Below are 13201 nucleotides of genomic sequence, written 5' to 3'. Positions count from 1 at the left end.
ATAGTGCTGTCAATCATCATATGGGGAGCGGCGGAGGATGGTAATTGAGGGGGTGGAGCAATGCACCAATCACATGGCCACACAAAGGGTGCAATGAAGTCGCCTCATTTATGTAATAAAACAGTTTTTATTATATAACAAATGTTTTAAAATTTACAGTCCCAGTATGATTTTTATAAAAGCTAAGCCCAATATATGAATGGCTAAAGATTTCAATTTCAGCTTTGAGGGTTGACAGACTCTTTAATGTGAGCAGCATGTAGTAAATTTCTTCCTATTCGTTACCTTTATGTGTATGCAGAGTTCCAGCTATTTTAGAAAAACAGAGCGTCAAACACAATACACATATGTCAAAAAATGAATCAGCACAGAATTGTGCACTTATATAGATTGAAAATACTAAATTTTTGTTCAGGGGTAAACATTCCGTTTTAGAGTCTTGATTTTTTTTTTTTTTCAATGACCAGTGAATAGATCGCTTTTTGTGCATAGTAGTGTGTTGCTAAGCTACATATTTAATTTCCAAAATAAACAAATACATTTTTAAATGTAAAGTTTAGATTGATTTTGTGAAAGTTTTGAAACTTTCTATATGTTTTCACCCAAATTAGGGACAGCAGAAAAAGTGAGGATATTGATTCTCCACAAACCCCTCGGGAAGTGACAGAATATTTGTCTAAACAAAGTAATAATGGGTAAGAACCTTTTATATATGATACAAGTGAAAATCCATTTAAATGAGCCAATGAATTGCCGAATGAGCCTTGGTGGGAATGCTTGTGTACCAATCTTAGCTCCATGTAAACATGGCCATCGATCAGCCAACAAATGAGTAAATGCTCCTTTGTCATTTATTGCATCTTTATTATGGGCATGAAAATCAGCATTTGTCGGCAGCAGATAAACAGAGGATCTACTGCTGACAACTACACAAACTGTATGGCAATGAATGATCACACTAATGATTGGTGGTTTCCACACAATTTGTAAATTCACAATAATTTCCACATGTGCAAAAAAGCCTAATGAACCCCAGACAACATGCTGTACTGTTACGCCTCCAAACACATAACACTTATGTTGGGCGAAAATGCCGATATTGGCACAATCGTCTTATGTGTACGGGAGGCCTCCCGACTCTCCACTGACAGATTATATTGGGGACAGAAGAATCCAGCAAATCAGATTTTCAATGTCTCATCTTTTTATTCTCCAAGAGTCTGGCAGCAGCTCTCTCATAGATAGCACCGGAGCTCTCGGCCGGGTCAAGCGTTCTTGTTTACTATGAAATCAGAAGATATAGCTGTCGACCGAATGATCCTTCGTTTGACAGCTATAAATTGTATATGGGGGCACTCACTTTGAGCAGATTATCTGCCTATGTAAATGGGCTCTTAAGATTATGAATAATAATACTAATTATTATTACTTACAATAAAAATTATGGGTCATCATAACAATAATTATGATGAATAATAATCCATATATATTGTTACATGTTATTGGAATCCTTCTTTGATCATTATAATCACAACAATTTTAATAATTATGCATAATATACGTGTACTCATGTTTTTCCAATTTAGTTTTTTTAATGTATGGTAATTAAATTCTTATGAATGTTAATCATTTTTGTATTCTCCTGAGTTCTTAAAGTCAAACAGCCCAGATTGCTTCTTCTCTTCTTAGAATTTTACATTTTGGGTAATTTAAGCCCAACCCCCAGCTTATCTAGATATACCTCTAGTATACTTTAATCATGTAAACCTCTTTTTAGTTCATTTTAAGGGATAATTCCGTGAATTTTGGGGCGTATATGTAAATACAGATCAGCCACAATATATATATACCATGATACTTACATTTCATAATATTTTACGTCACAATTTAACCTCCAAAAAGCTATCCTTATGTACCTCAGCTATAGCGATCATGTCTATTTACATATAGGTACACACATCCATAGATAGATCCCAAGGATCCACCTCCATTGAGACATATTATTGACAGGGGCATAACTACAGTGGATGCAGGGGTTGCAGTTAGTGACGAGCGAGTATGCTCATTGCGCGGGTTTTTCCGAGCACGCTCGGGTGATCTCCGAGTATTTGTTGGTGTTCGGAGATTTAGTTTTCATCGCCGCAGCTGAATGATTTACAGCTACTAGCCAGCCTGAGTACATGTGGGGGTTACCTGATTGCTAGGGAATCCCCACATGTAATCAAGCTGTCTAGCAGCTGTAAATCATGCAGCAGCCATGACTAAAACTAAATCTCCGAGCACTAACAAATACTCGGAGACCACCTGAGCGTGCTCTGGAAAACCCGCGCAACGAGTATACTCACTCATCACTAGTTGCAGTAGCTCCTGGGTCCTGGGAAGGAGGGAAGGAGGGACACAAAAGGTCCTTTGGGCCCATGCGAGAACAGCAATACTATTAAAAGTAATAATTTGGAGCCCTATGGGATATTTTGCATTGCGGCCCACCAGCTTCAGGTTATGCCACTGCTTATAGATGACCCTATTTTTATATCTGTTATCAGGTCAGATGCCCTTTTATATATAATTAAAATAACTCTAAGAATTTCATTAAAATATTTTTTTCAGGCCTGACTTATTAAACCCAAAGAAAACTGCAAAACGGCCACCGAAAAATTTATTGTTCAAAGCTGTATCTGAAGGAGATGTGGATTCATTGAACAGACTACTTCAGGAAGCTAGAGATTCATCTTCATCATTGAAATTAACATTAAAATCTGCACAAGGTAACAGTTATTTATTTTCTGAAATTCGCGGTAACGGCCCGGTAACAACAAAGGCCTCATTTATCAAAACTGTCTTTAAAAGACCAATCACAGAGCAGCTTTCATTTTGCCAGAGTAGTTTAAGAAATGTAAGCAGCACTGTGATAGGTTGCTATGGGCAACAAAGCCGGCTTTTCCCATAGATGGTCTTTCTAAATCTACTACAATCGTTAGCCATTTTTTTTTATTATATTAAAGGAATAGAAATATTAGTTCATTTGCTCATGTCCTTCTGTTTTTCTTTTTATATCTGTTTTATTTCAGATTTCTTCATGTACAAATTAACATCCAAAGACACAGGGAAAACCTGTTTGATGAAGGCCTTGCTGAATATTAATGACAACACCCCAGAGATTGTCTGCATTCTGCTGTCCTTTGCTGAGGAGAATGGCTTCCTAACCAGGCTCATTAATGCTGAGTATACGGAAGAAAATTATAAAGGTAAAAAGTAGATGAGGCAATGAAACACAAATTTCTGGATTATAATGATACAAAAACTGGACTAGTGATTAGTGAATCCTAAATAATAATGTGTAATCTTAGTAAGGCCGGAGTCACACTACAGCGAGATACGGCCGAGTCTCGCAGTTTAAAACCCAGCTCTTGCACCGGCACTCCAGAGCGGAGCGTGCAGCTCCATGTATTGCTATGCGGCTGCACGCTCCGCTCTGGAGTGCCGGTGCCAGAGCTTGGTTTTAACCTGCGAGACTCGGCCGTATCTCGCTGTAGTGTGATCCCGGCCTAAGAGTCAGCACCTAAGACCCCTTATGTATGGACAATAATAAATACCAAAATATATTATCTCCTAAGAGCCTGTGCACACGTTGCAGATTTGTCCCAGAGTTTTCACGTGTTTTTTTTGTGCACAGATTTGGCACGAAACCTAAAGGATTTCCTGATACCGGTTAAGTGAATGAGAATCCTGAAGCCTCGTGCACACGTTGCTGCTTTTTGACGTCCAGGTTTAAATCTGCAGCATTTCAATTCTTTCAGCGTTTTTGCTGCAGATTTCACTCATACTAAGAAGTGCGGGGAAAATCTGCACCAAAAACTAATCGAAAAGGCGCCTATTTTACACAGTGATTTTCCTGCCAAAAGATGCAGAAATGGTGCAGCAATTTCTGCACTAAATACTAAACGCGTGCCCATAGCCTTAAAAAGTCTTTCACATGTGGCGTTTTTGCTGCAGAACATGCTCTCTTGGCAGTAAAGAAGCTGCAGAAGAAAGCGGGTTTTTCTTGCGTTTTTTTGCAGCGTTTTTGGATACCTAATGAGTTGACTGAATATAAGGAATGACTGAATATAAGGAAAGAGACATAGTGAATCAGAAAAACTATACTACATTTCTAATTGGAGGTATTTTGCTAACAATATTATTACGACTAGAGATGAGCGAATTTACTCGGGTTTCCTCTTATTCGGCAAGCTATAGCGCTTGCCGAATAAGCTGCGGAGGGAACCCGGCTTCCTGGATCGCGCAGTCCGATCAGATGATCAGCACCACGGCTCTATGTGTTGCGGCTGTGTCACAGTCACGACTCATGCATGGACAGCCTGTATGTTGGGCTCTCCATGCATGTTGTGTGACTGTCACACAGCCGCAACACATACAGCCGCGGCGCTGATCGACCAGAGAGATCCAGGAATCCACAGCTTATTTGGCAAGCGCTATAGCTTGCCGAATACGAGGGAACCCTAGATATTGGGATAGGATCTTGGAGTTGGGAATACCCATTTAAGGGAATATGTCAGAACAAAATGACTGTTCAAACCAAGTGGAGGCGGTTGGAGCACTCTTGCGTTGGTCAGCCAGTTCAGTGCTCCTTTCCACCTATAGGGTTTCCATTTATCTTTGCCCTCCTCTGACTTCTGTAAAAGCAGAGGTGTCAATCAAGAAAGACTAGATAGATTCACAACAAGGAGGTGGGAAGACGCAATGAATTGGTCTGCCATGCTAAGGGTGCGCCGAGCACCTGTGATTGGTATGAACAGTCATTTTGTGCTGACAGACTCCTTCCATACATTGAAAGTGCAAAACTGGTAGATGAGGTTTGGATATTATACAGTATATAATTATAGCATACAATGGCATAAGGATCTCACAGTGTCATTATTTTATCCAGGTCAGACTGCATTGAATATAGCAATTGAGAGGCGACAAAGTGACCTGGTGAAGTGCCTAATCAAAAAAGGGGCAAATATCAATGTATGGGCTCAAGGGCGATTCTTTAATCCAAAGCGTAAACACGAAGGATTTTATTTTGGTAAGTTGTCATCATTTAATGGAAAATGTAGTAGATTTTTTGAATGATAATATTTTCTACAGTATTTATATAGAGAACCATCTAATATTACCAGTATGTTAATATTCATCCCTAATGTATAGGAAGCACATAAATATTCTTGACATTTCATAATTAAAGGGGTATTCCCATCTGCAAGATCCAATACCAATACATAGTAAGTGTAATAATAACAATAACATTAGACAATACCTCCAATTTGAAATGTGTATAGTTCTTCTGATTCACTATGTCAATTACTCCATGTGCAGGGCATTGCTATAGCTTAAGTATCCATAGTTACGATCATTCATATAGTGACAGTTAGTTGTTAGTGGTCGTAGCCACGGATAGAAAAGCTACTGCAATGCCCTGCCCATGGGGTAAGTGACATAGCAAATCAGAAGAACTATACTACATTTCTAATTAGTGGTAAGTGCTATTATTATTATTATTATTATTATTATTATTATTACAAATACTGCATATTGGGATAGGGTATTGGAGATGGGAATACCAATTTAATGGCGTGTGGTAACTCTGATCTCTATTGCTTTCTGCTTAGAAAAAGAGTAATCAGGAAGAGATTTCTAAAATCTATTATTTAGGGAGCGTTATGAGTTTCATTATTCTGGTCAAAATTAGGAACACAATAAAAAGGTTCATGCCAAGGATGGATCCCTTATTGACTTATAATGGGGTTGGTTAGATTTCGGTTAGGTTTCATCATGGTATCCATCATTTTACTGGAAAGAAAATGATTTTTAAGGTAAAAATTATGGAATCTATGATCAATAAAGATAGCAGAATCTCTGTTGGAAGAGAACCTGGAGCAAGTGCGAAGAGAGGATTATCAAGATGGTATATGGCTATATGGCAAGAGCAAGCAAATAGAACACCAATATAGTAGTCATTTTTAATGTGTTTCCTGTGTTCTTTAAGGTGAGACCCCACTCGCTCTTGCTGCATGTACCAACCAACCAGATGTGGTGCAGCTCCTCATGGAGAACAGCCGGACAAATGTCACCATCCAAGACTCTTTGGGCAACACCGTCCTTCATGCCTTGGTGACCGTTGCAGAGAATTCGGAAGCACAAAATGCCTTCATAATACGCATGTATGATACAATCCTAAGAACCTGTAAGAACAAGTCTTTGGAAAGTATTGAGAATAATAAAGGCCTCACTCCAATGCAACTGGCAGCTAAAACAGGAAAGACTGAGGTACGACTTAAGTCTCTCTAGAAAAAAAAATTCATGATGCTGTAAAACCTCTCCAAAATGCAGATTCTTTGAGAGGCCACCCCTTTATCCAGACCAGTGGCAGATTTTCCGCGCCACCACATCTTATTTATACTGGTCTACTGGTCATAATGCTTGAGAAGAAGACTCATGTGTCTAGACGTGTTCTGTGACAGATGTCCAGTATGTATACTGGCCAACTTCAACAAGATGACCGTCCTGTGGTCACCGTCTTACTGTATACACTCCATTGGCTTTTAGTTTCCCTTCTTAGATATATCTTATGATATGGATGATGTGTTACTTACATTTCTATGTTTTCATTTAGATTCTTCATTACATACTCAGCCGAGAAATAAAAGAAAAAGAGAATCGGGTGCTCTCCAGAAAGTTTACAGATTGGGCTTATGGACCGGTTTCATCTTCCTTGTACGACCTACAAGACATAGATACTTGTTCCCGCAAATCGATACTTGATATTGTGGTTTACAACACTAGTATTGATGTAAGTAGTGGGATTGTTGGAACCAGTCAGTAAGAATTATAGCAGTAGTTCTGAAAAGTAATGATAGAACCTTAGTTTTAAGAATATGTACACCTTTGCTCTGTTTTTTTTTGTATTAATTGCTGTCTACACGCAAAGAGCTACTTTCTAAAAAGTCTTGTTTTATTTCTATTCCTTTGCTGCTGCAGAGTGTCTGTAAGTCCTTTTCTAGCTGAAAGCTTAGGCAAAACCGATACAAATCCGTCAGAGCCTCTGCTACTGAAAGCTCTTTCTGCTATTCCCCTCCCTTCTCTCTGTGTTAGAGAAAGAGAGGAGAAGGATCGCCAGTGGAGATTTGAGAAAACATGTACAATCTCAGGGAGGGAAGGGAAAACAGGGTACAGATAAGGAGGAAAACAAATAAAAAAGTAAATAAGTGCAAGATAGAAGCTGGATTGATATGTGACCTAATTAATTATATTACTGGAAAGATACTCCCACCAGAGAAAAAAACGGAAAATTGGACCAGGCTGAAAATTGCATATCAGGTGGTCTGAAAATGAGTAAAGTAATGTAGATTGCAGACTTACACTTAAGGCTTTTTTATAAACTAAAGGTAACCACTAAGGCTACGTTCACATTTGCGTTGTTGGGCGCAGCGTCGTCGACGCATACCGACGCATGCATCATGCGCCCCTATCTTTAACATGGGGGGCGCATGGACATGCCCCGGTATGCGTTGTCATGCGTTGTATGACGCATGCGGTTTTTTTGGCGCACCAGACAGGGCGCAGAGGACGCTACAGGTTGCAGTTTTGATGCGTCACATTTCCAAAGAAAAACGCATGCAACGCACCTGCGTCGTAAATGCGCCAAAAAAACACATTAGTGTCCATGAAAAACGCATAGGGCGCAGTTGCCTGCGTTGAGCCGCATTTTTTGACGCATGCGCCTTTTGACTAAATGTATTTTTTGGGGGGCGTTTTGGATCTTCAATTGTATAGGACAACGCATGCGTCAAAAAACGCTGCGTTGTGTATGCGTTTGACATGCGTTGTGCGTTGCGTCGACGACGCAGCGCCCCACAACACAAATGTGAACGTAGCCTAACATGTATAAATTATTTAGTGCCCATGTACACATCACTGCACATTTGGTTTTCTACATTGAACTACTGTATCTTTCAAAGAGTCTTAACACGACACGATGAAAAATACCCACATTTTTCCTTTCAGATTCATGCAGAATCTGTCATAATAAACCTCTGTATGAATTTAGAGACAGCTGTAAATCCAAGACCTGTTTACTGAGGCCCAATATATTACCGTATATCATTCATTATATTTATTATTAAATACATATATTTACATGGTTTTTTTTCTTTTAGAATCGCCATGAGCTGTTAGCTTTGGAGCCTCTTCATACTCTTCTTCAGATGAAATGGAAAAAGTTTGCAAGATACATGTTCTTTTTGTCTTTTCTTCTATCATTCACGTACAACGTTGTCCTTACATTAGTCTGTTACTACCGACCACGTGGAGAACAGGTACAGCTCTACTATTTAAGTATATAATTAAATATGCAGCCTAAGTGGTGCCTCAATAAAAGGTCTCATCAGGGCAACCCCAGGGTCACAGTCCATATTATTACATACTAGAAATAGGCCCGACGCTATCGTATCGGGAGTGCGGTGCAATTAACATCTGTGTATGCTTAGTGGTGCTGACAGGAGCAGTGGACATGTCTCATACCGTTTGCACTTTCCAACATACCGTATTTTTCGGATTGTAAGACGCTCCGGATTATAAGATGCACCCCAAATTTTGAGGAGAAAAATAAGAATTTTTTTTTTTTTATAAAATGGTGGTGCTTCTTATAATCCTTGCATCTTATGTCTTACCGGGGGTGGTGGCTGCGGTGAAGCGTGGTCCCAGGGTCGCTGCAGGAGGAGGTAGGAGTGGGGTGATGCTGCAGGCCATAGGCAAGGATGAGGGGGGCTCCGATGTGCGGCGCGCCGCTGCGGGGGCGGCGCATGGGCAGATGGTGATCTCGGGACCAAGATCTTGAGAGATGAGATTTCAGCACTGAGATCTCATCTCTCGAGATCTTGGTCCCGAGATCACCATCTGCGCATGCGCCGCCCCGGTGGTGGCCATATTCCCGGAGACCACCGCACATGGAACCGTGGAAGTACTGGGGTTATGGCCTGTTGCAAAATGTCGGCAGAGCCCCAGGCAGCACCGTACATCCACGCAGCACCACTGGGCAATAATATTCCACTCAATCAAGTTCACATTTCCATGGGTAGGGGTGTGACAAGCGATATCCTGAGTAGACCTAGTCACCTTGGACACCATTGAGAGGTGGGCCACAATGTTATTAAAAAGAAGGAATGTTTTGTCTTTTATTTTTGTTATCATATTAGTGTTTCTCTGTAGTAATAGAAATGGGTGTAATAAATGCAACAAGGTACAATTAAATAAAAAAGAAGAGAAACAAGTGTCCAGAAGGCTATGAATACATATGGTTCCTAATGTAATTGGTATTAATACGTGCGGTAGATAGTCACCTATCCAGTACTTACTGAATATTCATACCATTATCAAAATTACAGTCGTGTCACATGCATCTAATTTGCTAGTTCACATTATCCATTCATTCTAAATAAGGGCCTGCATTCAGATACATAGCTGTATGGGATACATCACAATTCTAAGTACTAATCAGTTATCAATAATGATGTTGTGTGTATGTTAAAGAAAACACATATTGCTATATATTGTAGTTACAATATCCAAATGTACATATAAATCGCAAATTGAAGTTATGTACCATATATCAGATATCAAATGTCAATCACTATCAGTGCACCTGGTCCAATACCAACATTGATTACATAAGTAACAGACTCACATAGACATAGTAGATCTAGGCCTACACCGGCCACTGACACCAACGTGTGTTTCGCATGTATAGCTTCCTCAGGAGTCATACCTGGCACCTCTTCTGATTAGTAGGCCCCAAATGACATAATTTGCGTGCCATACTGCAACGATGATTTTCCAGCACACCTAAAACTCAGAAAAGGCGCCAGGGATGCAGATAGGAGGTGTTTTGTAGGGCTCTGGACTACTGACATGGCCGCTGGACTATGGTCCTGTATATTTATTTGATCATCTCTAAAATATAATGAAAATAGACATTACCCCTAAATTGATGTCAAATAGTATCCAATAATGTAGAAGGTGCAATACACACTTACAGATAATAATACATAAATAATGCAGTATCAAAAGAATGTAACACTGTGCAATAAAGTGCTAAGTGCATAGTGACGCCAGGGGAATTGCTTCACATAAAAAGTGACATATGGGAGTTAGGACCCCACACGTTTCACCTTAGAGCACTTTAGTCTTTATCTAAACCTATTTCAGGTATTCATTATATTTACATGTCTCTGCTGATTGTCTTGCAGTTAAATATGGGTTATATCCCAGTGCCAAATATTAGTCTAGGAAACACATTCTGGCACAATATGTGTACTTTAACGTTTTATTTGTTTTGTGTAGGCTCTCGTATTTTCTTTATAATAAAGATTCATATTATTAAAATTTAGGAAGCACAAGTGAGTAATTTACAAGGGGATTTTTTGGTCTTTGCATAAGATTGTTAATTAATTACATAGATTATACCATTATTGTACATATAGAATGAACACTAACACATCTCCTCCATAACCACAGGCTCTGTATCCCCTAAGCTTGACATACGATCGAGGTTGGCTACAGCTAGTCGGACAAATGTTTATTATTGTATGTGCTACATACCTAATGATCAAAGAGGTGAGTAATGACAGAGTTATTGAATTACTATGTGTTATTACGTAGATGAATCACACTTGTGTATGTCATTTTATTGGACTTCCCTACTATCTGCATATTTCCTAGCTTGATGTGGCGGAGACATATCCTCCTATTCTATACACTGAGCAATTAGATGGGTGTATAAACCAGTGTAAAAACCTGATTCACATTTTTGCCTTAATTTGCAATATTTATTTACTCATTGTATACATTTTTCATGGTAGCAAACAACTGTGAAAATGTAATTAAAAATTATTCCCTAAAGGGGAGCTGTCATGATTCATGTTACTCCTCCACGGGCTCCTGTGTTCCAAACATCAGAGAAAAACAAAGTTTACAAACAACCAGAGACTAGGTGACTAGTCCAGGAGGTACATCCTCACCAGCTTTCTGTCTAGCTCTTGGACACACCTCTTGGACTAGTCACCTCATCCCCTGCTGCAACCATGTTGTTCTCTAAAACACCACAAAGTTTTCAATACAGGAGCCAGTCTTTGATTCATACTGCCCGTGGTTCATGGAGAATGAATCATGAGGCAGGCTCCCTTTAGCATTACTTTAGTAGGGTACTTTTAGGAATTGTCCAAAATTTGAAGATGTAAATCTAACAGGAGGAAATGCGATAAAATAAAAAAACTTCAGGAGAAATACAATAAAAAATGAAAAAAAAAAACAATAACCACTGGTGTAACTTTACAGCCAAAGCTCTGGTGATCTCTACGAGCCTTTGTTAATTTTCCTCCGTTGACGAAGTGTTATGTATCCCCACCTGACCAGTGCAGTCAGTCACTGGCCTTAGCTGTCTAATGCCGTACATGCTAATTGGCTGCAGCAGTCATGTAGATGATTGGCACATCATCTTTTGTTTTCTTTGTTTTTTTATCTTTTGCATTTCATTTCAATTGGAAACCAATTTGCTACAATAGATTGGTAAAATTAATTAACTAGCGGTGAGCAGAAAGATTCAAACTACCCTTTTTTGGCCCAGTTTGTCCCAGCCCGACAGACGTACGGGGCAGAGTTCACTTCTGTGTTGACAATTCTTTGCTCAGCATCCTGGACGCCTGTAGCACGTACTAGATCCCACGACCTCATGACATGAAGAATTGGATGCGGGTCCAAAATTGTTTAAATCTTTTACGCATTTCTTGAATTAACACTAAATACCTACTTTGTTCTTCCATAGGGTGTGGTCATTTTCTTGGTGAGGTCTTCAGATCTTCGCTCAGTTCTGTCCGACGCCTGGTTTCATGTTCTCTTGTAAGTAATAAAGCTAAATGTATGACTTAAAAATGTCATGTCCTTTCGTTGATCAATTTGACTTGCAACTTGACCACCTGTTCCAATTAACCATTTCATTATATACTGGGGCTTTAATCGATAACATTGTTCCTTGTGGATAACTTCAAGATGGTGTAAGGAGACTTATAGGCTATGCACCTCTCCTCTGGGAATTTAAATATGCAAATAGCCTCTTCAGAGAGGAGGAAAGGACTTGAACCCTAGTGCCACCTATTGGTGATAGTAATCCTAAAAGTCAATATTGACTTGATAAAGGGCCTTGTCACATCACAAGACTTGAGATAAAAAGCCAAACTAGAAATTCCGTTTGCAGATAGGTGTTTCAGGGTTTTTTCCCCTCACTAATGCAAAGCAAGAGAACAACTTTGGCTGGGTAAGAGGTCTTGGACAGGAAATCTAAGGGGTAAAGATTCTTCTTGTGGAGAGCGCCGAAGTGGCAGTCACAGCTGGTTCCTGTCTGAGGAGGCTTAGTGACACTATCAGTATTAATGGCACATGGTAGGTGAGGAGCATTGTTACAGGTTTCACATTGGAGCCAAGACTCTTTAGGACACACCTGTAAGCATTTTCAGGCTGATGCATGGAGTAATAGTTTTATTATAATGCCTAATTCATATAGATCTAATATATATAGTGTTTTGCTAGTCATAATATAGCTATAAACGGCACAATACCAATATGTAGGCTTTAGTTTGTATTAGAAACAAACTAATATAATGTAGATCTTAAAATCTTACACACAATCCCCAAATCTAATTTTCTTCATGATGTCTTTTTCCCTTCTAGTTTCATCCAAGCGATCCTGGTTATCACGTCAGTTTTTTGTTACCTTTTTGGTGTCAAAGAATATTTGGCTTTTCTTGTATTAGCCATGGCACTTGGATGGGCAAACATGTTGTATTACACAAGAGGATTTCAATCCCTGGGAATCTACAGTGTTATGATCCAAAAGGTAAGCAGAGGATTGCCGATTTATGAGAGTGATCAATACTGACATATCAACCACTTACAGCAAGTAAAATAGCAATGATTTTATTTTATGCTTTCTTATACATTCTCTTAATAATAATCCATGAAAACGTGTGCCAACTTGATATTTCCTCGTGCTGGGCCCTCAGTCAAAAGTAGTAAGACATTGGGCAATGTGTCTTCGTATAGATTTCTCTCAGTGGGAAAAACAAGACAATCTTGTAGTTGTGATACCTTTTAATGGCAAACAAAAATA

The 13201-nt window shown here is 39.3% G+C and overlaps 1 protein-coding gene across 1 annotated transcript in view; it reads left to right on the top strand.

Annotated features, from left to right (window-relative positions):
- The window catches only part of TRPV3 (transient receptor potential cation channel subfamily V member 3), a 44660-nt gene that overhangs the window by 25899 nt on the left and 5560 nt on the right, over positions 1-13201 (top strand). The window contains exons 4-13 of the mRNA XM_077294218.1: positions 612-695; positions 2608-2765; positions 3069-3245; positions 4928-5068; positions 6029-6309; positions 6656-6832; positions 8199-8357; positions 10555-10653; positions 11861-11934; positions 12763-12928. Of these exons, the coding sequence (XP_077150333.1) occupies positions 612-695; positions 2608-2765; positions 3069-3245; positions 4928-5068; positions 6029-6309; positions 6656-6832; positions 8199-8357; positions 10555-10653; positions 11861-11934; positions 12763-12928 (1516 nt within the window). The remainder of the gene's footprint in view (positions 1-611; positions 696-2607; positions 2766-3068; positions 3246-4927; positions 5069-6028; positions 6310-6655; positions 6833-8198; positions 8358-10554; positions 10654-11860; positions 11935-12762; positions 12929-13201) is intronic.

The sequence above is a fragment of the Ranitomeya variabilis genome, chromosome 3 (genome assembly GCF_051348905.1).
Source record: "Ranitomeya variabilis isolate aRanVar5 chromosome 3, aRanVar5.hap1, whole genome shotgun sequence".
NCBI lineage: Eukaryota > Metazoa > Chordata > Amphibia > Anura > Dendrobatidae > Ranitomeya > Ranitomeya variabilis.
The sequence above is the reverse complement of the archived record's forward strand: the minus strand, read 5'-3'. Positions and strand labels throughout refer to the sequence as shown.